Source organism: Monopterus albus, unplaced genomic scaffold (genome assembly GCF_001952655.1).
Source record: "Monopterus albus unplaced genomic scaffold, M_albus_1.0 scaffold49.1, whole genome shotgun sequence".
Taxonomy (NCBI): domain Eukaryota; kingdom Metazoa; phylum Chordata; class Actinopteri; order Synbranchiformes; family Synbranchidae; genus Monopterus; species Monopterus albus.
The window spans coordinates 146,975-172,108 of record NW_018127929.1 but is presented as its reverse complement, the minus strand read 5'-3'; the positions used below and the strand labels follow the sequence as shown (position 1 = coordinate 172,108).

The window sequence follows — 25,134 nt, the reverse complement described above, 5'->3', positions numbered from 1 at the left end:
GCAGGCGAATCAGGCCTTTTGTTTCTGTCTGTGTAGGGGGGTGAGGGGAAATCTTCACTCTGGCTTTGGAGCAGCAGCTGGTGCAGAGAAAAAAGAGAGAGAGGAAGACGGAGACGCGGCGAGGTGGTGGAGATCGAGAGGAAGAAATGGACAGGATAAGATTATTAAGGGCTTGAATAGCTACACTGTGTCATATTTTAGTGCCGTGCCATAGCAACACCATATGATCATATGGAAAATATTTGCCCAGGAATTTGCTCATAAACTCGCCTTTATCCTGTGCATTCTCCTTTTTTGTTTGCTTCCTGTTCTTATTAAGTGCACAAGAGAAATACCCACATGCACGTGCATGCACACACACACACACACACATATATATATGTATATGTATAGAGGAGATGACAAGATGAGATGACAACCTTTCAGTCTAAAAGCCAATGAAAGAACATACATTTCTCCTACACGTCAACATTTTTAATTCATTTAACACTATTTCACATCCACACCCATGAGCATAATTGTCTTGAGTGAATATCCATACAGCTCATACAGCAGTGTACAGACAGAAAATAACAAAATAACAGGATGTTTAAAAAGAAAAAAGATGACATCACATTGCAGCACCTGTGATAGATAAATGTGTTAACAAAACAATCAAATCTTGCATTTCATAACCTACCTGGTACACTGCAGAGAGGCTTTCAGCAGAATAAGGCTGTTTCTGTTTGGCCTGCTACCAGTCCTTGATACATCTGGCAGCCATGATTGCTGTAGCCTAAGCTAATTAGCCTTCATTATGTAAAGGACCGTGCCAGATTTATTCATCAACACCAATGGATTCTACACACTGCAAGACAAATGGATTTGTGCATGTGTATGATAAAAGGCCTTGGTGACTCCTGCCTTTTTACAGTGTGACAGAGTCAGTGCAGGAGCAGAGGCTGGGTTGCCATGCTCCCCCACCCCTAACAGACACACAGTCACATGACGTCATGCTGCATCCATTCATGTCGGTTATAGACGCCAAAGCTTGCCATCTCATTTTTCTGAATTTCCTGCATAAGATAAGCATGTTTTGGTTGTATCACTTTAAGTATTAGTTTAGCACCCAATGGCAGAAAAAGCCACATCCTCATTTGTCATACACAGTACATTTTCCAAGATAACAGTCATTCAACTGATTATGGTTTATGTAGATTAGTAATTAGCAGTTGCTATTTTTGTATCAAATTGAAAATGCATTGTATTTTTAGCTTTGCGAATAGTAAGTAAGCAAGTAAGCTTTATTTATATAGCACCTTTCATAGATAAAATCACAAAGTGCTTCACAAGGTCAACAAATACAAGAGCAGAACAAACAAAATAACAATATAACAGAAACCAAAAAATGAAATAACAGGCATAAACATATTTAAAGCCAGAACTAAAAATCAACTAAAGGCCTGTCTAAAAAAGTGTGTCTTCAACTGCTTCTTAAAACCATCGATAGATTCAGCCATGCGTAAAGACAGGGGCAACGCATTCCACAGTCTAGGAGTCACAACCTGAAACGACAAGTACCCCCTAGTCTTCAAATGGGTTTTGGGGACCATCAAGATGGTCTAACTTGAGGAACAGAGAACACGCTTTGGCGAGTATAGAGTCAATAGATCAGCAATATACTGAGGAGCCTGACCATGAAGTGCTCTAAATGTTAGCACAAAAATTTTAAAATCAATCCTAAACTTAACTGGTAACCAGTGAAGTGAATATAAGACAGGCGTGATATGAGCTATTCTAGAGGTTCCTGTAAGACACCTCGCTGCAGCATTCTGATTTACGATTTATGGCTGACTTATTACAACAAATAAGAAGGGAATTACAATAATCAACACGTGAAGCAATAAAAGCATGAACAATCATTTCCACATCAACCTTTGATAACGTTTTCTTTAATTTAGAGATGTTCCTCAGGTGATAAAAACAATTCTTAACCACCTGTCTTATGTGGCAATCAAGAGACATAGACTGGTCAAACACAACGCCAAGGTTTCTGAGGCTCGACTGGACAGAGGAGCCCAATGAACCCAGGCGTTGTCTGATTAATGCAATCTTGTTATCCAGCGCAATAATCAGCACTTCAGTCTTATTGGGATTTATGTGAAGATAATTATTGTTAAACCAGTTCTTGATGGATGACAAGTACTTTAACAATATGGCCAAAAAATGAAACCCTGAGTCATTAAAAGAGCAATAAATTTGAACATCATCAGCGTAAAGATGATAAGACACCTTCTTAAAGTGCCGAATTATCTGACCAAACGGATATATACACACATATATATAATAAAAATAAAATTGGACCCAAGACTGACCCACATAATCCTGTCATCATTACTATAATTAATTAATTAAAGGTGACAAATCTAAAATGTACTGTAACTGTTCCCCAGAGGCCTCTAGGATGCTTTAAAACCAAACTTGACCAAAAACCGATCAATTCAACCAATCACCACTACAGTCTATGACATACACTTCAATCAAGGTGGGATTTTAATTTACAGTACTTCCCTGTCAGGGATTCTTAGACATAAAGTAAGAAGTCAATTTATACAACATTTCACAAGAAGACATAAAAAAGAGAGAGAGAAAAAACGGTTCTCTTTCTTTATATTTGTTTGCTGTGCAGCCAAATGTTCAAATCTACAAAATTTTATTTTAAATCCTAGTGGTGGTACTAAAGTTTCCAAAGCCAAAATACCAGGTTGATTTATGAGGAAATGTTCTTACTTAGAATATTTGCAGCTACTGTATAAAAGGTCTTGTGTTTGAATATGACATTTCATATGACATTTGAAAGGAATGAATTGTATGAATATAAAACAGAAATTGATACGAATGAGATCATTTTTGTCCATTCTGTTAAGTCTAATTAGCCTGAAGAAATGACTTGTTACTTATTGTGGGGCTCTAACGATTCATAACCTCATGTCCTGTTTACATTATCATTTAACTTAACTAAATACTGAGCTTCTCTATGAATGCTCACCCATTCTTTGGTACATTTAATTGTGAATTATGAACTGTACTAATAATTGATTATTTTAAAGATAATCTATAAATGACATCGAATTGAATAGTTTATGGGGATACAGATGCACAACTAAAGTTTTTAATACAGGTTTCATTGCAACATGAGTCATAAAATAAAGACAGTTCTCCCTAAACCCACCCTACACTGCCATCTGCTGTCTAGTCCCAACAAATGCACATGCAGAGTAAAACTTATTTTATTCATTCAAATCCTATTAGTTTTCTACATACAAAATACTGAATGAGGCAGCCAATCATGCTTATTCAAACTGATTAGCTTTAGATTAATTGTGTGACATGAAATTATTTCACTATAGATGATCAAGGGCGGGCAGTCAGTCATGACTGGCAGTAAGTGAACTCGTCATCAAGTGAATGATTAAAAACTTCATGGGCTCTGACTGTGTGGTAACCCACAGTTCATATATTTATGTGGTACATTAGACATTATTTAGTCATCAATTAAATGCCACAATTGAGCAGTCTATTGCAATACTAGTCACCGAAATCACCCTGTGAATATATTGTGAATCAGACAAAAATAAACCTCATTAGCAATTTTATAACTGATTTTAAGAAATAAACTCCCACACAATCTTGTATTCTAGTTGTATATTTACATATTCCTGGAGCTTACAGCATTTCGTAAAACATTTTCTTGGTTTCACAACCATATAATCACATAAAAATAAACCAACAGATATTTCAAATGGTGCTGCTACTCTGTGCCCTACCTGTTGATGCCATTTGGCCTTAGGTGAATCATCCTGTTTTGTTAAGGTCATTACTGGATGAGGATGTAATATGTTAGTAGCCAGATATCCTCTCCAATATCCTGCAGGGATGTTTGTGAGGTTGTGACCTGACAATACCCAGAGGAAACCTTCACCCTTCATCAACACATAGTTACTTACCTGAAAACACACATGGACAAATACGTGGATTTCTTATCTGAGTTCACCTGTTCTCTTCCTCCAACAAGCTGTATGTCAACACTGTCATGAAAGGGGTCAGTCAAGTATGAGAATTTCACATCAGCACATGTGTGTGCTGTTCACTCTGAGTTCTGCTTAAATCACACTGTTGACCTTTCCAAATGGATAAATACAATGTAATAAGTTGTACCTGGAGATGATGTTGACTGTACTGTACAAGCTGACATATGTCGCATTATCAAATTCTAGTAACTGAGCACACAACAGGTATTATCTGCAGCCAAATTGTTCATCCTGGTTCATGGCATTCTATTTAACCTGTGTTCTTTCACAATCACTGTTGGGTTTTTTTCCCCATGTCATTTCGGCCTCTCTGTAAAAAAAAAAAAAAAAAAAAAAAATTTTTTTTTTTTGGGGGGCAATGGAAAAAAAATTTTGTTTGCAATTGCACAACATATGTCACAAAGCCTTTCAAATTGAAAACAGAAGCAGTGGATATAAAATAAAGAGACAATTTAGGGATGCAGAAAACTGGTACTGTGTGGGGATTTCATGAATCAAGCTCCAAAAAGACTAGGTCCTACATTTCCTGTAATGCAACCGATAGCATCTTGTTGTTAGACACTAACCTTGCCTGGTAAATGTCCAGTTTATGACACTGGCATTTTTGTTAAAGGTACCAAGCCCATGCTGTGTTAGCCCTTACTAGGACTGAATAATACTAACCAGGGATAGTAAACTAGTTGGTTTACAGGTCTTGGGGAGTACTGCTCTATAGGTTAAGAAAAGAGTTTGATGGTCTTTTTTTTGTCTCCAGAGAGAGATGCATGAATTCTGGTAACCTGACTGACGTGATGTCACCTGAGTCAGTGTTAAAAATCCTTCAGGTGCAACATCAGAAAGAAGTAGGCTCCTGCAGCCCGTTCCTCCTCTCTGCTGCTTTAGCTGCCACTAAAGGTGTAACACACCTGGAACTGTTGGTGGTTGAGCTGCACTGTGGGTAATGTAGGTGGCAGGTTTTGAAATATAAAAGGATATCGCTACCTCTGCATGCTGTCTATGATGTGGTAAAGTAAGTAGTCTACAATTTTTAGGTAGGCCTACTGGCAGCCTATACTTTCATGAAGTACTTTATTGTTATTTTTATGCACATACTTCTACTCCACTACATTTCAGAATGAATTGAACTTTTACTTTGCTCCATCTGACAGGTTAAATAATGTAAAATTGTATATACAAAACATAAGTTAATCAGTTCATATATAAATATGAACATCAAGCTGTTTAAAAAATAGTTTAAAGTGGCTGCACTTCATCCAACTTCACTGTTAGTCGTGCTACTAACAAGATACAGTAGCCCATAAAGTACTGTAAGTGAAACATGTCTGCTTATTAAAGCATTTTTTTTTTATGAAGAACTTTTAGGTTCAGACCTACTTGAGATAGGCTAGAGTATGTTTTCATTGTTGTAAAACTACTTTCTCTTGAGTAAATGATCTGAGCACCTGCACCATTGGCTAGTACATCTTACTGAGACGAAAGCAAATACAAGTCCCGTCTCTCATTGTGAAATGATGTTGACAGCACTTGCGGTCATCCTACAAAGTATGGACAAACAATAGGGCACAATAACATTTACAGAATGTCTTATCATCCCATCTAATATAATGGTACTTAAAAAAAAAGCCTGTGCTGACGTCTAGCAGTGTCAGGAGGGGCTGTTAACTTTCCCCATTAGTCACTTCTGTCACAGGCTTTGGGTAAAACCTGCACGCCCCTTTTCCCTCCTCTGTGGTATCGGGTCAGTGCAATAAAAATCGACCACGATGGAGATTTTCTGAAGTTAGATCAAGCTGCAGCTACGGATTAATATACTGCTGTTCAGATCTGACATTTTTCCTGATAACATGGGTGGAGTGTGCTTATATTGTCCGTGGACCTGCAGACGACTGTGGCCGCTTTTTATTTTTCTGACTGCAATACCTTGTGGATTTCACTGCTCCCAGAATCCTCCACGTGGTAATCAATGGGCAGTAGGTAAAGGAAGCTTTAGACATTTTTTTTTTGATTATAGTTAATTCCTCCTTGACCAATAGCCTAATAGCTGTGTGATAATAGCCTAATCAGCTAATGCCGTGATCTTCAGGTCTTCTTTATTACCTATAATAAGCTCAGTTTTGTTTTTTTCAGCTGATGGACAGGTCCATGAAAGACAAATTATTAGCAGTACAGTAAATTGAATTAACTTATGCAAACAAAACTCTTTTTGATTTAAAATCTGTTTAATGGGAAACATATATTTAATAACCTGCATTAGATATTTTTCCAACCATTCAGTTTCTATGTTTGATAACCTATGTGGTGAAAATGTCGATTACAGTACAGTATAATTACAGATAAGGGGCTATCATAATGTTGCTTAACCTATTTCTGACTGCATCCAGATCACGACCAGCTCATATTATGTCCAACTTCCTAGGTCATTTGATGGGAAAGAAAAGCATTGAGAGCTTGACTGAACTGCAGGAGTCAAATCCTGACAGTGCTTATCTCACATCCTCGGAAACGGCCGGGGTGACAGAGTTGGGCCGATACGAGCATTTGATGCAGGCACTTATGCAACTAAAAAACCAAAAACCAATAGAGCCGCAAACTGCAGACAGACTGCTTCATCTACAGGGTGACTGGAGAGAAGAGGGCAGAGACAAATATCTCAGAGAGGTCAGTGTGTGGATTTTATGGCCTTATTTTTCAGTGTCTGTCACTAAAGGTTTTGAAGCTAAGCCATTATGCTTACATGCATTTTTCCTTTTTATAACTGCATTATAGATGTCAGACCTGCTTCTTCTGGCTTTGAAACTGCAAGACAGTGACTCCACCTGAAGAGAAGACAGATACTGAACAAGTGCAGTATAATCACATAACCACATTGTTAAAACCCTGGAAACCAGGGAAACAGAAGTTTATTTTGTCAGTAATTTGAAATTTCTCATATGTATATGTTGCACAAGCTGAATAAATTTAGCATTATCGTAAATGCATTGTCGTTGTCTACCCATGTATTGCACATCACTCTTTTAATTGGACTTTATTACACATCACACAATCACTGTTCTTTGAAAATATGTAATGCTCATCAAGTTGACTCCCCTGTGTGTGGTTTGTACCACTAGATGGTGCAAAACCCAATTCTAAGTGTGTCAAGAGTTGGTTACTTTTTGTATGAAGGGTTAACATGATCATAATTACAAATTACAACAAATCACCAAAGCAGATTTTGGTTAATTCAATTAGCTCCATGCTGGTTTTTTCTAATTAGAAGGAAGAAACACATCCTCTACCACACACACAGATAAACAAATACACCCCAGTGTCTATTTAAGACATAATGAAAGGGGTTATTAATAGCCCTCGGGGGATGCAGACAATAGAAAATGCTAATTGGAACAATTTGGTTACACACATCTTTCTCTTAAAGCCAAAGAAAAGTTTACTCTTCTGTTCTCTTCACACATTTGTCACGGATGATTGGTGAACAAAAGATGTACAAGCCACTTTCACCATTATGAGTCTAATCCCAGGAGTGAATGGGATGAAGTTTACAGGAGTTAATGAGGAGGAAATAAGCGGGCTGACAAATTCCTTCTCTAAAACAGAGTGAGGAAGTGTGGGAGTCCAGGGTGCTTCTTGAACACTGCCGATGCCTGTTACAGCAGCTTTAAGTTAGATGATGCCGAGTTGATGTGAAACTTGATTCACTGGATTTTTTTTATTTTCATGTATTGTTGTGCTTACAGGAGTCTGGATGGGCCTAGTTGAGCCCATAATGCCTTGGTCAGTGAGCTTTCTGCCTGAGCCATCCACCAAGGGGCGCTATATTTAGTATTATTTAAATTATTGCCTGTACCCTCTGTCTATTTGTGTTTTTGTATATGTGTAATACTGGGAGGTCTACTCATAAATGTTTCTCTGCTCTATGGTTCCTCATTTATCACAGTCATTTCACACATTACTGACAAATCTACATGTTTCAAATGTGACAGTGTGGGAAAACTTGATTTGTCATTATATTGTTTAATTTTACAAGTTTATTGTATAAAGAAAACCTGGGTCCAAAAACCAGTAGGAAAAGAGAATGCAAATTTACAAAAGTAGAATTAATACTGATACTAATTGACTCTATTTGTTATATCAGCAACATAACACTGGATAAGAGCAAGACTGGACTAAATCAGTATAAAACATTACAGTAAACCATTTGCAAAGAAGTTAAAGGAGAAGAGTAGTCATTTAGAATAATTTCACAGTTTTCTGTCATAGATTTTCAGAAGGTAATGTAGCTGTGAGGAGGATGCCTCCTGGATCACACCTGGATTTCACTTTTTAAAACTTCCAAAATAATACAATCCCATCAGCACGAGGATGTAGTCCATTTTTCAAAAGCTGCCGGACATGTATTCTGAGTCCTTCCACTCAGCATCACCATGTCTTCCCAATAGACTGAATGTGTTCCTTAGCCTTCATCCTCAGTGAAGCAATACTGGAGTTCCTTGGGTCAGCTGAGCACTGGTACGCCGGGGGTGGGGGGCACATAGAGCCGATGTGGGGCAGGTGAGGGCTGTGTCCCAGGGCTGGGGAGTTGAGGAATGAGGCTGACAAGCAAGAAGACATTGGAGGAGGAGGAGAAGAGGTGTAAGTGCCTGGGAGGCCCTGCGAGCCACCGATGAAGCCTGGGAGTGACTGCAAAGAGGTTGGGGTGGTGAGTGGGGTGGAGAGCCAGGGGTCCAGCTGCAAACCAGGGACCAGGGAGCTGGTAGGAGAGCGGCTGAAGGAGAGCAGAGAGGAGGAGGAGGTGTCCTGGAGCTTGATGGAACTCACCTCCAGCTTCCGGTTTTGAAACCACACCTGAAAAGAATGAGGAGGATTTTTATTTCTGATCCAATGTCAGCTGGGATAGGCTCCAGTCCCCACACATCCCTATTCAGGAGTAAGCAGTATAGGATATGATGGATGGATGGATTCAATTCAATTCACATATTCCTGCAAATGTAACTCAGATGCTTCAGCTTGCCACCCAAGTAAACAAATGCATAAATACAAGCTAAAACAATCGAAGCAGGTGAGCTTAAAAAACTAGAAAATGTTTTGTAAAATATAATATTTTGTGAAACTATTTAAACATTTGGAAATAACTAGGCCTAAAGCACTTTGCATTTATACAGTAATGCTCAAATTGGTCACAAATGATTGTTATACATGTAATTATATTTTCATTAATTCCAAAATTTTCAGTTTCTTCCACTGTTGAATCTGTGATAAAAGCCACACCTGAAACAAATGAAACATTTTTAAAACCAATCTGATTTCTCTGACCCTTTGGTAAAAATGAAGACAAATAAATACAGTACGTTGTCTGTAGTTATTTTCTAAAGCTTCATTTCCTGCAACACTGCTTTGTCTTTTCTGATGAGATGCATTTTAAAAAACGGGAATATGCAAATCAAATGAATGAGGTTATTAAATTAATACAGCAAAATGCTTCTATAAATTTGTAATTGATCTCTCTAGTTGGCTGTAATGATGATAACCAATCCAAACGTTTAAACTTGACATCTAGTTTGGAAAGAGTTTTGGGAACATCTGTTATTATTGTACCTTTTGCCTTACTGTCATTACAGATGTTTTGCGTGTGTTTAAAGGTAGGTTTTAGCCATAATTTATAAGCAGGCCTATCACATTATAAAACGATGAAAACAAAAGAAGAAGCTATGTTTTTGGGACCTGTACCTGCACTCGGACCTCCGGCAGGTTGACCTTCAGGGCCAGCTCCTCCCTGCTGTACACGTCCGGATAATGAGACTTTTCGAAAGCTCGTTCTAGTTCGTGCAGCTGGAAGGTGGTGAATGTGGTCCGATTCCGACGGTGCTTCTTCTTGGGGTTTTCATCATCGGACAGCTTCCCGTCCCTGTCCGGTGAGTCCGGGCACACCGAGGCATCAGCGGCGCTGCTGGCACAACGCACACCTGCGGCAAAAGATAGCGGATGTCGACTTTTGGCCAAGTTTAGACGCTTCTTATAATAAACTCTTATTAATTTCAGGCAAACGAACTCAACATTTCTTCAATGTAGCCAATTTATTTGTTTGTTTATTAAGTTGATTAGTAGCTACAGAAGATACCTGACTCCGGTCAATTACTATTTTAAGTGTAAAGTTTTTTAAATCTGAAACTTAGAGACTTAACGACCAAACAGGTTTTGCACTTGACTGACCTGATACTAAACTTTGGAGGAAACAAACTCTACTTACTTTCAAAACTTTCTGAGTAGTGACTTCTCTTCACCGCGGTTACAGTTACATTCCCGTTGCGCTCAGCATCTTTGACTATGACCTTTTCTGTTATGCTGTAAGAGGGTGATTTGTGGAAGATGGTGTCCTCTTTAAATCCCAGTATCGCTTCGATGCTGTGGACTGTCGACGGGTTGTTCGCTGGGCTTTGCACGGAGCGTGCGGAGGGAGGCAGGCGCTCATCCATCAGTATCACTTTGGAAGGTGATCCAAGAAGCCACATTGGTCGGTGAGGTCAAATTTGACAGTCAGAACATGCACACACAATAACTTATTTTCAGTTATATCCCTGCTCTTATGTTTGGTAAAGTAGTCAGTTTCAAAGTATAGCCCGATGGGTGTTGGAAAACTTGTGCACAAGACACCAGTAAGACCGTCTTGCTCAGCGATTATGGAGCATCTTCAGAGGGGGCTTTTAAAGTAGTGCGTGCGGTGAGACCCCCTGCTCATGCGGCACCCCGGTTTCACGTCAGACAGGGGACGTCCTGTTGGATTCGGCCCTGCTGGATTTAGGGGTAACATGCTCCCGTGCAGGCACCAGCGCACAGCCTCCCTAACTCCTCCCCATCTCAAGTGCATCAGTCAATGCTGGCTCTAAACCTACTTACATAAATCTTAAAACCATCTTTCCACTCCTCCAGATGTCATGTTCATGTCAGTCTGTGAAAAAAGAGGAAGATTAAGACGACAGATTAGGTTACAACAAAATCATAATTACAGGATTTCTGGTCAAGACATGGATTGCAAGATGACAGCTTAATATTTAATCAAAGCGTGAAGATATTGTAGCCAGAAGGAACAGGCATTTCATTTAGAATCATGTGCAATGTGTTTTATGAACCAAAAGAAATACTGAAGTATCTCTGAACACATGTTAAATAAAAGTGATTTAATAGGTTAGGTAAATTCAGTTAAATAATGCACTAATGATTAATAAATGTGATTAAACTTTAAGTTTCTTTAACCTTATTTTAACCTTATTTACCCCCCCAAGGCGTTGGGTCAGAGGGTAACAAAGCTCAAACTAACAATTTTGGGCTATAACACTTTAACAGGAAACAAAGATTGACAACAATGTGGTAATCCTGCTTAAGGGGATTACATTATTTTACTCAAAAGAGATAAAACCTCTAAAACTATTTTGCTCTTCCTAATTACAGAAGGTGAGCTTTGTTTGCCAGAAAGAGAAGAGAAGAGGCAGAGAGAGAGAGAGAGAGATGCTAACTGAGCACTACTTTAATTAACACCAAAAAGTTAGGCAAGTACAAGGAAAGCTATACAGCAATACTTTTTAACGTTGCTGCTTTGTGTTTGCATATGAGCTTTTATAATAATAGGTTTCTCAGCTGTATGGTGTTGGAAAAGTTTTAGTGAATTGATTCAGTTTCATTGCCAGTGTCTATTATGTGTTGAGTTGTGGAAATAGCTGAACATTCAGTTTCTATTTAGCTCCATGCTCTGCTGTCAACCTTGAAAGTTTGCTGCACACAGGCTGAATGAAGCTTCTGCATCAATATAATGGCCAATATTCACAACACCAATAACGAACAGATGATGCAGGAGGAAAATATCCTGCAGGTCTGAAACTAATTTGTAAATGTGTGTGGTAAATGATTACAAACTGAATCTGAATGTCACTGTTCTTCAGTCTAAATCCCGATGAAAGCTCATTACACAGATCTGTCACACATTGGCAGCAAAAATAGCCTTTAAGTCAATAAATAAGGTGTTAAACTAATTTTAAAATGGATGTTGTTTAACACTTAATTAAATGAAACTGTATATTATTGTAATGTTACCATATCCAATTGTTATTACAATTGAACTTGGCTCAGTCACGTTTACATTAATGTTACTACTTTCAACCATTTAGCCTGTCCAGCAGTTTTAACTAGATAATGGTGATCTCTTCATTTGGCTTTAATTCATTACTTTGAGTTACTTGTTTACTTCAACTGTTTATCCATTGCTTTTACCAATTTTTTTCACTATTTATTTGTACTTTTATTTAAAGCAGCCATAAAACACATTACTGAAACTGTATATTATTGTAATGTTACCATATCCAATTGTTATTACAATTGAACTTGGCTCAGTCACGTTTACATTAATGTTACTACTTTCAACCATTTAGCCTGTCCAGCAGTTTTAACTAGATAATGGTGATCTCTTCATTTGGCTTTAATTCATTACTTTGAGTTACTTGTTTACTTCAACTGTTTATCCATTGCTTTTACCAATTTTTTTCACTATTTATTTGTACTTTTATTTAAAGCAGCCATAAAATTCATTACATTAATTTGAAAGATTTTCCATTAGTTTGTAATTGTTTATCCATTACTTAAAAGAACTACAGAAGTTCCCCTGTTGAAAATCACTGGTCTGCACTGTGCTGTACCTCCAGCTTCATATTTTCATTAATTTCTGAAATTAGCCTGTAAGAATAATATGACGGGCTCATGCAACCTGCAGCGGCTCAGGTTACAAAGAACATGTACTATATGAGATATCTGGTATTGCAAGGCTTCAGTTTGTCCTGTGATATCCTCAGAGAGAGGGGTGTGTGGGGTGGGGGTGTGGGCTGACAACCTTGGCCACACTGATCCTATTAGATAGTAATCTCCAGACTTCACAAATCCACTGCTTTTTAAACTTGGGTTATTGTGAAATTCTAAATGTTGATGATTTTTTTCTTCCCTCCCCCTGTTCTGCCTAATCATCCCTAAGTGTTTGGATAACACCCAATTAAATTAAGACCTATGTCTATTCACTGTGTTCAGGTAAATGGTATTATGTTTAATCATTGTCCAACAGATTTCTATGTGGCTGGCTATTTTAAAATCCAATCAGGGTTTGAAATGACAAACTCAAATATAAAGCCCCATGCAACAACATACAGTTAAGAAGCATAAGAAGGCACCTTTTCCAAAATCAAGCTGCTCAGTAATCTCCATGTTTTATCTTGTAATAATAGAGTAAGCACCCCGTAGTTAAAAAAGAAAAAAAAAACTTAGAGTAGTCTTTACATTCTGCTCCCAAAGGTAGGATTTTTGCCATGCATAAGGTCAATACATACCATGTAATATTAGAATAGCTACCCCTTAGCAAAAAGCACTCACAGTATAATTAATTCTCAAGTTTCCAGTTTGTTACATCCTTATTCCCCCCATACCTATGAGTATGTATTTGTACGTACTGTAAAAGGTACACTGTAGACTTGGTGTACTTAGACTGTAAATATTCTAAAGCATGACCTAACCAGCTTGCATTGAGCAAAGTAAAGACATGAAATTTGAATGTTTGTATTTGTGGCTGCATATGACTGACATTTGGAGTTCCAGCATCCAGCTTCACAACACAAATTCAAGTAGTTTTCATAATCAATATACATGTTTATTTGATCAATGCATTAGTTTTTCACAGTTTGAAGTACCTCTATACATTTCATAAGTGTTTATGTACATTGTTTTTTTTTTTTTTAATTGTGGTTTGTGCAAATGTCTCTGCAGAGATTGGAGGCTACACAGTTATATAACAATTAATGTATGTATGTGGAGAAATGAATAGTAAATCAACATTGCCTGCTTTATAATAACACCAAAAAAAGAAAAGAAATCTACACATCATCATTAATTCAAAAATTGCATACAAAAGAAAAATCTAGAATAACCAACAAACCAAGAGTAAAGTTGAAATACTCAGACAGGATGCATTTTTAAGAATGAATGCTTTGCTGAGGGTGTTCAGGGAAAATCACTTTTTCAAATCATTTATCTAAAGAAAACAGTAATGGGCAGAGACGGGGCGGGGCGCCTTGGACATTCTTGGTTTGTTACAGTGACTACACATTCAAGCTAACAGAGAAATGTCTACAGTATATCCTTCAATAGAGGGAGTCTGGAGCTATTAATAGTATGACACCCTAGTGTGGCCAGGCTTATATATTTGTTACTGCCTTTACGGTGCTTATAATAAGAGTCACTACTTTGTAGGTGTTTTACACTGTGACTGAATCACAGACTTCATAACTTAGCTTGGGCTGTAGATTCCCAGAAGATGTTGAAACATGTTTTCTTGTGTTCTCTTCTCTTCTTCATAAATCTAACCCCTTTCTGGACATTCACATGACAGAGCACTTCTCCTCTGCTTTGCTCTTCAGCTCGCTGACGGTGGCTGTGGCCTTCTCCTTCAGCTGATCCATGTCCATGTTCTGCAAGTTTTGAATCTGGCCAAAGATGGAATCCTTGCCCTCCTCCTCTGTGGCATCCTCGTCTACCATCTTGAGCAGCTCCTCGGGCACGTCCACATCATCGCCGGCCATCTCGATCATGTTGTCATCCTGCTCACTCTGCAGACAACGACATCAGGACAGAAAACATGGTCAGAACCCAGAACACAAACACACGACAGTAGAGGGTTTTCCAGTTAAAATCTCATTACTAATATTAGTAAAGTTTTTTTTCGCCAAGTGCCAAAATGGCAAGTCAGTGGGAGAAATTCAGAATTACTTGCAAAGAGAAACATTAACAGCATTCAAACTATAAGCATTAAAACCAGAATAAGAAATGTCTTTATTTGGCACCTGTAGCCCCAAGTAACCATAATCTAGTTTATAATATGTTTTTCTCTGTATTATCCAAAACATTTGGTTCCAAAGATTTAAGAACATGATATAGGTCACAAATTGTTCTTTTTTGCAGGGTTGTATAGGGTGTGTAATTAAATGAAGACAGAATTTATTCATAAACATTCACACAAAGAAGCACTGTTTCATTTTCTCTGGTTATAAGAAAAGTCGTATATTATGGCAACATGTTATTATTTGCTGAGGTAAACAACTTAAAGGCTGATAGGAGAGATTTTTAAGGGATTAACATGCCATTTGTCTGCCTGATTTCCAAAACACACCGGATCTTCCCACGGCTACACTCAAATCTGACAAACACAGCATGTACCACTAAGCTGAATTGTACAAAAACCTGAAATAAAGATATATAAAATAAATAAATGCATTTTCTTCCTTAGATTGTACTTCAAATGTAACACAAAACTTTTTTAAAGGAATTAATGTAGCAAAAAGACAAACTAATTCATGGATAAATAACTGAGGAGATTCTGCTGTCTGCCTCTTCTGCACCTTTATGAAGCCAAAAAAAAAAAAAAATTCTTTCACTTTATTATCATAAAAAGCCACGATTCAAAACATTTTGAACCAACTAAATCTAATCACCTTATATGTGAAACAGTCCTCCAGTAGGGACTGAACTGTGACTAAACTGTGGGATTATCTCAGTCCTGCCCTAGCCTTCGCTCATCAAATCTCAACAGTAGTCTAAAGATATCTTCTAAACTAAAGCATCACACAAGACCCTAATTCCATTAGATGAACAGCCCCAACTTCCTGTTTCTATTCATATAGTACACTTGTTCAATTAAATACTGTTTACACTTGATTGCATGTGTTGTCAACCTCCTACCCCTTAATAGAAAAGAATCAACAGAACAGGAGTCCATTAGAGGCCTTATTGTTCTTGAAAACCCTTTTAAAATGCCATTTTCAGCACTAATAATGACACAGACTTTTGTCATTTGTTCTTTTTCAAGTACAGTGTAAACATCATTTAAGGAAAATAATTAGATTTATCTGTAACGCCTCGTGCCGTTGTAGTCATCTTACATGTGTGGTTTCGGTTTAAAAGAAATTGTACCCATTGTTTAAAAAGGAACTGAACAATAGAAAGTCTGTTGTGTGGATCTTTTAGAAACACCTCCAGCTGCCAAGGTAATCAGTGCGTTAGAAAACGTGTACAGCAATGGAAATTGATTTTGCTATTTCACCATAAAACAGCTCTTTACGAAAGACTTTTCAGCTGAAGGTGGATTCTCTACTGCCATTTATCTATAAATGATTAAATAAAATCCCAGCATACCTGCTCCGTCTATTACACCAAATCTTTCTTTAAATGTCTTTTTAAGTTGTGCAATTGCTCGGTTATCATCCAAATTGACGTTGTTCTTTGTGAAGCAAGTGCACACTGCCGTATGCTCTCTAATGAGTCTGGGATACCTGCCCAGTGGCATTCACTCTAGTAAAACTCAATATGGCACACATACTGTAGGCTAACATTTTCTGGATGTTTCTTGATCATCTTTCTCACTAATTTGCTGCTACAGAGAACGGCAACCTCACCTAATCATGAAGCAGATATTTGTTGCTCTACCTGCGCTGGCAGAGCACTTAGTCAGTCATCAGATCCTGTTTTAGTTATAACTTCTAGTCCTTATTAAAAAGAATGAGGAAAGTATATGTGATAAAAAAGTGAAAAAATGCATCATAAGTGAAACAATTCTGCAGCTTATAAGATTATAGTTTAGAACATATATTCATATATCTTTTAAAACGATTTAATTATAGTGAAAATGGTAACATTGCTTATAACAGACTCTTCCTCCTGTACTGATGGATGCCCTTCTAATGGGAATCTATCAGTGGAAGCTGCTAATGAGTATAAGTATAGTAAAACACTAATGCAAGGATATAAATTGTCCTCATAGAAGAATCTTAAATATATTGAGAATTAAAGTGTTACCTCACTAGTGAGGGGAATTTATTAATGTATAGTAATAAATGAAAATGCTACTGGCTGAAGAGTTTACCTTTGGCAGCCTGTATTTCTCTCTGAGGCACACCCTGAGTGTTGCCCTCTCTGCCTTCTTGTGTAAGAAATCTGCATCTCTCGCCATCCTGAAACAGATAGAATATTAACATTAGTACTGCAAGCTTTAACGTCGGGCTCAACAACATCCCAGGTCGGTTAAAGTAAAAGTATTATCTTTTTTAATCTCTTTTCTGGTGAATACAAAGGGAAAAGCTGCAAGAAAATACAAGAAGCTGGAATTTTATGACCTTGTGAGCTCTTGTTTGTCATCAGTGGCTCAAGAATAGTGCAACGAAATAATCAGAAGCAGGACTTTCATAACAAGAGGCCTTCATCCCAGTGTAGTATTCACTTTTAATTTTACTGTAGCCAACCAGATAAACAACACAGAGACAATGTAGTTCACAACAACATCCTCCATAACTGCTGTCTAGTCAACGTGAGTATCACTGAATCAGGAACTCAAGATTTTAAATTAAACAACAGGGTCTCGGTATATTCAGTTTTAGTTAAGAGAAAATAAAGTTTTGTTACCATTAGTGTATCTTATTTGGTCTTTAATTTAGGTTGGATTTGACCATAGACATCACTAATATCACAGACCTTTTTAACATGCTGATAATAAGTGTCTCATTGTAGTTTAATGCTTTCAAGGCATTTCCAGATGCTTTTAGTTATTGCAAATGTGATCACTGCTTTCCAGTAACTTGCGTTTTGTGAGACCCGCCTAGCTCAGCATATTACAAGACTAGTCTCACGTACTTTCCCTCTACTAATTAAAGCCAGGATTAATAGGTCAGACTGAGTTGAGCAGGTTTGAAATCAAGCCAAGATGTTGCAACTTGAACTGCATAGGCCTGTGGCTTCTACCAAACAATTAACAAACTACACATTTGTTAAAATGTTTCTTTTAACCAGAAGGATTATATATAGTATGGAAATTTTGCAGACTCTGCATATAGTCTTTCATATTGTCCTTTCTACCAATCATAAGTTGTGGATCACAACTTGTTGTAGGTCTGAATACATTACTAGGAACCTACAGTAATGGAGACTGTCATTTTATATTGTCTTGTAAAACAAGAGTCAACCTCCTAAACCTGAGCGTAGAGGCTGGAGTAATCTTGTGATGTAATACCAACTGACTGGATCCGCTTGAACCTGCAAAATGGGCTCTCGTTCACAAAAGTGCAAATTCTGATTTGTCGGATTTTAGTAGAAACTTTACACTTTTTCTAAACCAAATCTAGGACAGATTAATTACATTCACATTTTATTACTTAAATATCTGCTTTAGTGAAAAGAATTGAATAAACTTGCCACTGGTGCACCAAGCTACCTGCTGCCCATATTACAATATAGTTTTAAGAGTGAGGCTTTTCAAAAACAAACATGTACATAATGCAAGGGCAAACTAAGGGATGTGGACTCTTTAACAATAGGTATGAATTATTTAGTTTTTATATCTTTCCAACACAGATTCTCCTTAACCATGGGTTTTTTAGTGTTTAGGCTAAAATGCTGCAACATTTAGTGTCTCTAAAGTCTGTGTTTTGAGCTATGAATAAAACTGACATTTTACAATTGCTCATTGGTTGTATTCAAAACTCTTCTTGATGCAGAAACAGATGATTAATAGAGAGATTAATGATCCAGGTGCAGGATGACCTTTAGCCATAGTAGGCCATTATGTAGAAAATTCACTATGTATAGGCTCCGGTATGAAGCCACCACTGCTGTGACCTTCAGCAGTTAACTGTATCTATCAGGAGGTCATTGTACACGCATACAAATTTTTACTTTATTGGCATTTAAATGTGGTTAGATTTGGATGTTAATAATATGGTTATGTGTAGTTGCAAAATTGGGAAAAGTAAACAAGTAGTGAAGTTGGTAGCTGCTTGTCAAGGTCAGATCGTATACTCTGCAGCCATACTGTTTTCCATGCACCAAAGGCAAGGATTCATAATGGATCACTGTCTGTGTTGCTACTTACTTCTCCTCCACCAGCTGTTTTTGGTACTCTTCATACTCCTCGCGTGTCATCCCAGCTGCTTTGGCTGGATCTAAGGGGGTGGCCGCCTCTTCTTTGTCACCTCCACCACCAAGTCCTATCCCTGACAGGGGGTTCCCAATCATGCTCTTGAGCAAGAAAGTCTGAAAATGATGCTGCTCCCCTTGTGGTGCCCTCCGCTTTGGCTTTTTATAACTGTCAAATCAAGCCCTCTAGCTAACTTGCTGCTGGTCTATGGAGCCAAGGACGCACTTACGACAAGCAACAGGCACACACACAACGTTTTGCCCTGGCCATAATCTGGATTTAATCCTCCCTGCTTCACTATACTAAGAGGCAGATGGCCTATTTTCTCTCTATTTTTAAATCATGCAGACCTTTGTGGACGTTTTTTTTTTCTTTATTTATTTTGATACTTTGATAATACTTTGGCAGAACAAGGTGCAGCACTTATCAAACATGGTTTTGTAGTGGTTTGTGGCTACACATACACTGGTTGTGCCTGCTTGTGCTTAATCATATTAGTACAGTATGGGCCGGCCTGGGTGCAGCTTATACTGCTGAGACCAAGCAGAGTAGAGTGAGAGAGGAGCAGGATTAGAGTCTAGTTCATCCACACTGGAGCCTTGCTTCATGCTGTGCTCGTGTCCAGTGGGAGGATGGGAGATAGGGAGGAGGCAGATCTAACTCTTATTTCACTTCATATCACTCCATCTTATCTGTAAGCTCAATGAAAGACATCTGGAATACACCCCTGATATTTTTGGCCACCCAAATGTTTCAGAAATTCTCATCTGCAACAAAATGTCTAAATTGTAAAGTCGTATTACATGTAATAAAAAAAAACCTTTCAGATCACTAAGTATAAACTACGATGCTGTTTAAACCAATAGGTTTTGAGTAAGGGTATAGGCAGAGCTACACATTACTATAAAAGAACCAGTTTACATACTATTGAATGTAATAAGTCATGTATCTGTGTTATTCACTGAAGGAATATTTTTCTGTCTAAATAATTCCTGATAAGCTTTCATTTTTCCTTTAGCTAGAAATGTAATCCAGTATTTTTGATAATGCCACAGCCTAGCAGCACCCCCTTTCAATCCATCATAATTAAACTTTTATTTCCTACTGAGCTGATGACTAATAAATGTTACTGAGTATCTTATGGCAGTGTTGGTTGCTCTGCCACTTTGGTCCAGAATGAAATATCTCAAAAGTTGTTAAATGACTTGTCATGAAGTTCTGTACAGAAATGCATGGCTCCTAAAAGATAAATCGTAATGGCCTTGGTGGTCCCGTGACTTTTTATCCAACACTAAATCATTAGTCTAAACCACTAGTGGATGGATTGTCCTAAAGTTTGGCACAGACATTACTGTCTCGTAAGAAGTCTGGCAATCCCTTTAAATGTGTGCCTCCAACAGGTCATAAGTTCAATTTGTCCAGTACTTTGGTTTAAAAACAAATACCTTCATAACTACTGGTCTTGTCTGTATCTTGCAATTAGTCATAATTTGCAAAATTCAGCTGATGAACATGGTAAACATACCTGCTAAACATTAGCATAATACTGTCTTTGAGTGTTAGCATTTAGCTCAAAGCACAGCTGTACCTGTAAGTTCAGACAGAGCCACTAGCATGGCCATAGACTCTTGGTCTCATTTTGGCTTTTTTTTCTTGTATTGATACAGTAGAAGTGGAACGCACGACCATGTTTTCAGTAGATTAATTAATAGGGCCTATTTAATTGAGTGTATTCATTACAGTACGCTGATTCTGTGAAGCATAGTACCGTATATGCCATTTGCCTTGTGGGAATTTTAAATGAACCATTAAATGTGCAAATAAAAACAAAATAAACTATGATTCCAAGAGTTAAATATGAGATATTTATATGAAGGTGGATGCATCTTGTGTGTAGTGTATCTCACACGATGAAAGAATGAGCAGACACCACAGAGTAATGTGTGATTTCTGTTTATGTAAATTGTTCAGGTAGAGGATATGTCAGATTCTGACGTGAGAGTCAGTCAAAAATTGATCAAAAAAATGCAGCCATCTGTTCTCTGAGTTTTTATCACCATTATTTCTTACAAAATAGCAAATTTCAAAACACTTTCATGAAATGGGACAGTGACACATTTCAGATCTGACCAAGCAAAAATACTGTAAGGAACATGTTTAAATCATGTTTGAAATGCAGGACATGAGCATTCATATGCAGTTTACTGATCAAATTAAAAATAAGCTATTAATTAAAACAAACTTCAACAAAATTTATTTTTTTCAAGTACAATAACTTACAATCTGAAAATAATCAAACCAAAACAGTTATCAAAAATGGACACGCTTTCCTGTCTGAATTTGCATTTCATCAAAAGAACTTCTTTGCTGCTGCTTCTTGTTGACTTCTACAGGAGACAAGAAGAGGAGACACAAAGCATTAGAGAGGCTTTTACCTCTACAGCCACATGTACATAAAGCCAAACAGGAATAACCATTATGTCTTACTTGTACATGATGTAGCAGAAGAACAGGACTGATTGGATGACAATAAAGATTACAAAATGAACTGTGGATAAGCAAGAAGGCATGGGAGGCACCTCGTTTTTTGGCCACTTCAGAGCCTTGTCAGCAGGATTCTGCATATGAAAACACACAACAAAGTCCAGTAAACCAAACCCTGATCTATTTTATTAACTTCCCCAAGCCGGATTCCTCTTTGAGCCATACCTGAGCATTACGCTGCACCAGGTGCTCCACGTCCCTTTTGACCGTGTGCAGATGTTCCTTGATGTCGTTGAAGTGTTGAACGGCCTCGTATGTTCCCATAGGGCCTGCTTGTCCCTGCTGCTGGGCTGAGCCGATCTGTTTCAGTGAATCATAAAACGAATTTCTGTAGAGACAAAGTGAAGAGACACTAAGTGGCCGGAGAAACACGGGACCCTTTAGAAGTATTGTGCTATAAACATTGATACTGCAATTGGTTTGTAAAGAGACTGAAATAAATCATCTTTAGTCCAACTGCCTTTCAATGCCAAAGAAATGTCTCAGGGATCGTGTCAAAATGTTTATCTTCAGTCTGATATATGTGTTGAGTGACTTCATGTTGGAAAACATAATGCACAGTCAATGCGCTGTGTGGTATTATTTATTTACACTAATAAAAATTGTCCAAAATTAATCTTTTAATCCCTATTCACTAGAGGAGACATATTCTCAAAGTTTGGACAACAGAAAACTGCCATCTGATAAAAGAGGTCATGATTGCTAAATTAATCCCTTATAAAAACATGTTACAACAGATTAGAAGTCCAGCAGGTTAAGAAACAGATCACAGATGAACACTATCTGGCATTTGCAATCCAGTAAAGACAAAATAAAAATAGTGACTGAAAAATAAAAGAGCACTTCAAAAGGGGAAGCAAATAGATGTGGTCAATGCGAACATATTGTACTGCACATTGAGCATGTTTACTTTTTCCAAACTAAGAATAGGAGAGAAAATGCTTTAAATGAATAAAGTAAATGCTGAAATTTCTGTCTATTAAGTATGAAGCTACCGCCAGCAGCCTGTTAGCTTGGGTTAGCAATGGAAACGGGGAAGTGTAAAATCAACATTTTGTGGATTTACAGGGGTTCAAGTGTTGGACTCTTTCTTGGCCAGGTGCAGTGACTTCCTGCAGTTTTAACGTAAAAAAAAAAAAGGGTTTCTTGACAAATATTAATTCCAGCAGTATAAGTGGGAAGGCTCTGTGTGTGACTGTGACAATAAACCAGATTGGAGGGAAACCATATTTTGCCTGTTTTCAGTAAATGCATTTCAAGACTACTAATCTGGTGAAGACAAAATGGTGCTAAAATGTGGCCTTCTCTTGCTCGGCCATATGGTCTGAATGGATGGTCAGAGATGACAAACAAAATCTAATTTGTTTCACAGAGAGGGAAAACCCCCCTTGAGAAACTAAGTGAGCATTTATCAAGCCCTACATCTTAACTCTTCATCTACTACAGGCGACCCATTTATGAGCAGAAAGCCCTCCTTGTATATTTAGAGTCTGGATGAAGTCCTATCATAAACTGTGTTTAACTATTAGTCGAGATAAATTGAGCGCTTAATCTACAAAGTAAAACAGAATATAGCACATTATAGGGAGCAGCTGCAGCCTTTTACCAGGGTCTAAACTAGTTTACTGTAACAATCAGCCAACTCCTGTGCACCACCTTATCTTACAATTACCATTCACTAATAATGTACTTTTTAAATCTGAATCATTAAAGAAAATGATTCATTTCCTGCCATCTACAGGACATAATTCGCTTAGAGAGGACAAAATGAGCATATAACTCGTAATGGAGTATTAGTCCATGTGTGTCATGGGTCAACAATATAATAAAGATCATGTATGCAAAATCATTTGAGGATGAATGTCCTGTTGGATTTAGGACATAGAAACAGCTTGGTTCTTTCATACAACATGAGACTAAGAGATTAATGTTTACTAAAATGAAATCTTTAACATCATGTGATTTTGATTAATTCTTTATGCAGATGGTGTGTTCAAATTAAGACACAATCAAATGTCAGCGGAAGAAAACACTATGCCATCACTGAATAAATAAACCCAGCCTTTGTTTATACCGCTGATCTTTGAAGGGTGCAAAGTAGTCGAGTAATTTAATAGACTGAAGACTAGTTTTCTTGACAGGTGAATATCTGAGCTTGTTTACGAGCTATAAATGAGCAATCTGGCTATTTCACAACATACAATATTTATTTGAGAAACTGAGAAACACAGTGATTAAAATCCACTCACTAATCTACAAGAAGGATTTGGAAGAAGATGTTTTTAAATCTGTTACCTGCTCACAGTGACAAGCACCTTAGGCTAGCAACACAAAAGCACAAATATGTTACTGACAAAGCCCTAAACATCTAACGTCAGGCTTACTCGCTGCAAGTATCAAAATCAAAGCAATCATTTGAGTGTTTGCCATGGAAAGCACAGCATCATAAAACCTGTATTATGCTGGCATTAAAATCTGTGCAGTGGTGAGGAGACCATTTTTATAGATAAGGAATAAGAGAATATCCTTTAAATACTTTTTACTCCATCACCTTTTAAATTCAAGGTGTCTAAGAATATGTCTAAACCTCTGCAATGAAGTCCTGTTTTTACATCACTATACAACTACTTTAATAACAAAATGTAATTAATCTTTTTATCTTAACACCACAAGCAAAGACAACTCACCTCAACTCATTCAGGTTTCTGAGTACTTCCTGCTGCGTGGCTATGACAGAGCCCATCTGACCTGTAGGATCCACCTATGGTAAAAGAGAAAAGCAACACAGTGGTCTGAAGCCATCAGCAGAAATGTTCTGAACAAAAATAGTTTTCATGTGGGTTCATCAGGGAAAAATCAGCAGCGTTTATGCTTGGATTTATTGATTTTATTGATGTTTCCTGGTTTGCTACAGAAGGTGGGGGGGGAGTGAAACTAAACAGCTCAGAGTTACATCAGGAGCCTGATCAATCATAACAGATACTGGTAAAAGGTTAGTAACATAAAGTAAGGTTTAAACAGCTGTGTGTCAAGCCGTTCAGGAAATAAATGGAATGAAAATATTGATTGAAACTTAAGAATATGGATTGAAAAGCTGGATATATTGAATGAAACTTGAGAATATATATAATGAAAAGCTGGATATATTGAATGAAACTTGAGAATATATATAATGAAAAGATGAATATATATATATAATGAAAAGATGAATATATTGAATGAAACTTGAGAATATATATAATGAAAGTCTGAATATATATATAATGAAAAGCTGAATATATGGAATGAAACTTGAGAATATATATAATGAAAGTCTGAATATATATAAAATGAAAAGATGAATATATGGAATGAAACTTGAGAATATTGAATGAAAGTCTAAAGTGGCTATTGCGACAATGCTTTAAGGCAGTTTGCAGACACCTGTGAGAGTACAACTTTTAGCGTTAAGCTAGCGCTAAGGTTCTTTCTGTAGCGTTGCTACTACTAGCCTGGTGACTAGGAACAGTCTGGCTAGTAAGACTCGCTACATTTGGC

General features: G+C 37.4%; 4 protein-coding genes across 4 annotated transcripts in view; 1 reads left to right on the top strand and 3 right to left on the bottom strand.

Moving 5' to 3' along the window:
• Positions 1–5,845: 5,845 nt before the first annotated feature.
• On the top strand, positions 5,846–6,929 carry grp (gastrin-releasing peptide). The gene is made up of 3 exons (XM_020600878.1): positions 5,846–6,044; positions 6,487–6,728; positions 6,837–6,929. The coding sequence occupies exons 1-3, from the start codon at positions 5,915–5,917 to the stop codon at positions 6,888–6,890; spliced, it is 426 nt and encodes a 141-aa protein (XP_020456534.1). The 5' UTR covers positions 5,846–5,914; the 3' UTR covers positions 6,891–6,929.
• A 1,378-nt stretch (positions 6,930–8,307) lies between these two features.
• Positions 8,308–10,815, bottom strand: rx3 (retinal homeobox gene 3). Its single transcript, XM_020600876.1, has 3 exons — positions 10,315–10,815; positions 9,795–10,030; positions 8,308–8,912 (listed from the first exon to the last, which is right to left on the bottom strand). The coding sequence occupies exons 1-3, from the start codon at positions 10,574–10,576 to the stop codon at positions 8,487–8,489; spliced, it is 924 nt and encodes a 307-aa protein (XP_020456532.1). The 5' UTR covers positions 10,577–10,815; the 3' UTR covers positions 8,308–8,486.
• Positions 10,816–14,473: 3,658 nt separating this feature from the next.
• cplx4a (complexin 4a) lies at positions 14,474–20,675 on the bottom strand. The gene is made up of 4 exons (XM_020600837.1): positions 20,642–20,675; positions 19,009–19,189; positions 17,011–17,098; positions 14,474–14,701 (listed from the first exon to the last, which is right to left on the bottom strand). The coding sequence occupies exons 1-4, from the start codon at positions 20,673–20,675 to the stop codon at positions 14,474–14,476; spliced, it is 531 nt and encodes a 176-aa protein (XP_020456493.1).
• A 324-nt stretch (positions 20,676–20,999) lies between these two features.
• Positions 21,000–25,134, bottom strand: part of lman1 (lectin, mannose-binding, 1) — a 10,209-nt gene continuing 6,074 nt past the window's right edge. The window contains exons 10-13 of the mRNA XM_020600790.1: positions 24,285–24,358; positions 21,763–21,925; positions 21,541–21,671; positions 21,000–21,440 (exon numbers count right to left, since the gene is read on the bottom strand). Coding sequence (XP_020456446.1) covers positions 21,404–21,440; positions 21,541–21,671; positions 21,763–21,925; positions 24,285–24,358 — 405 coding nt within the window. The 3' untranslated portion in view covers positions 21,000–21,403. The remainder of the gene's footprint in view (positions 21,441–21,540; positions 21,672–21,762; positions 21,926–24,284; positions 24,359–25,134) is intronic.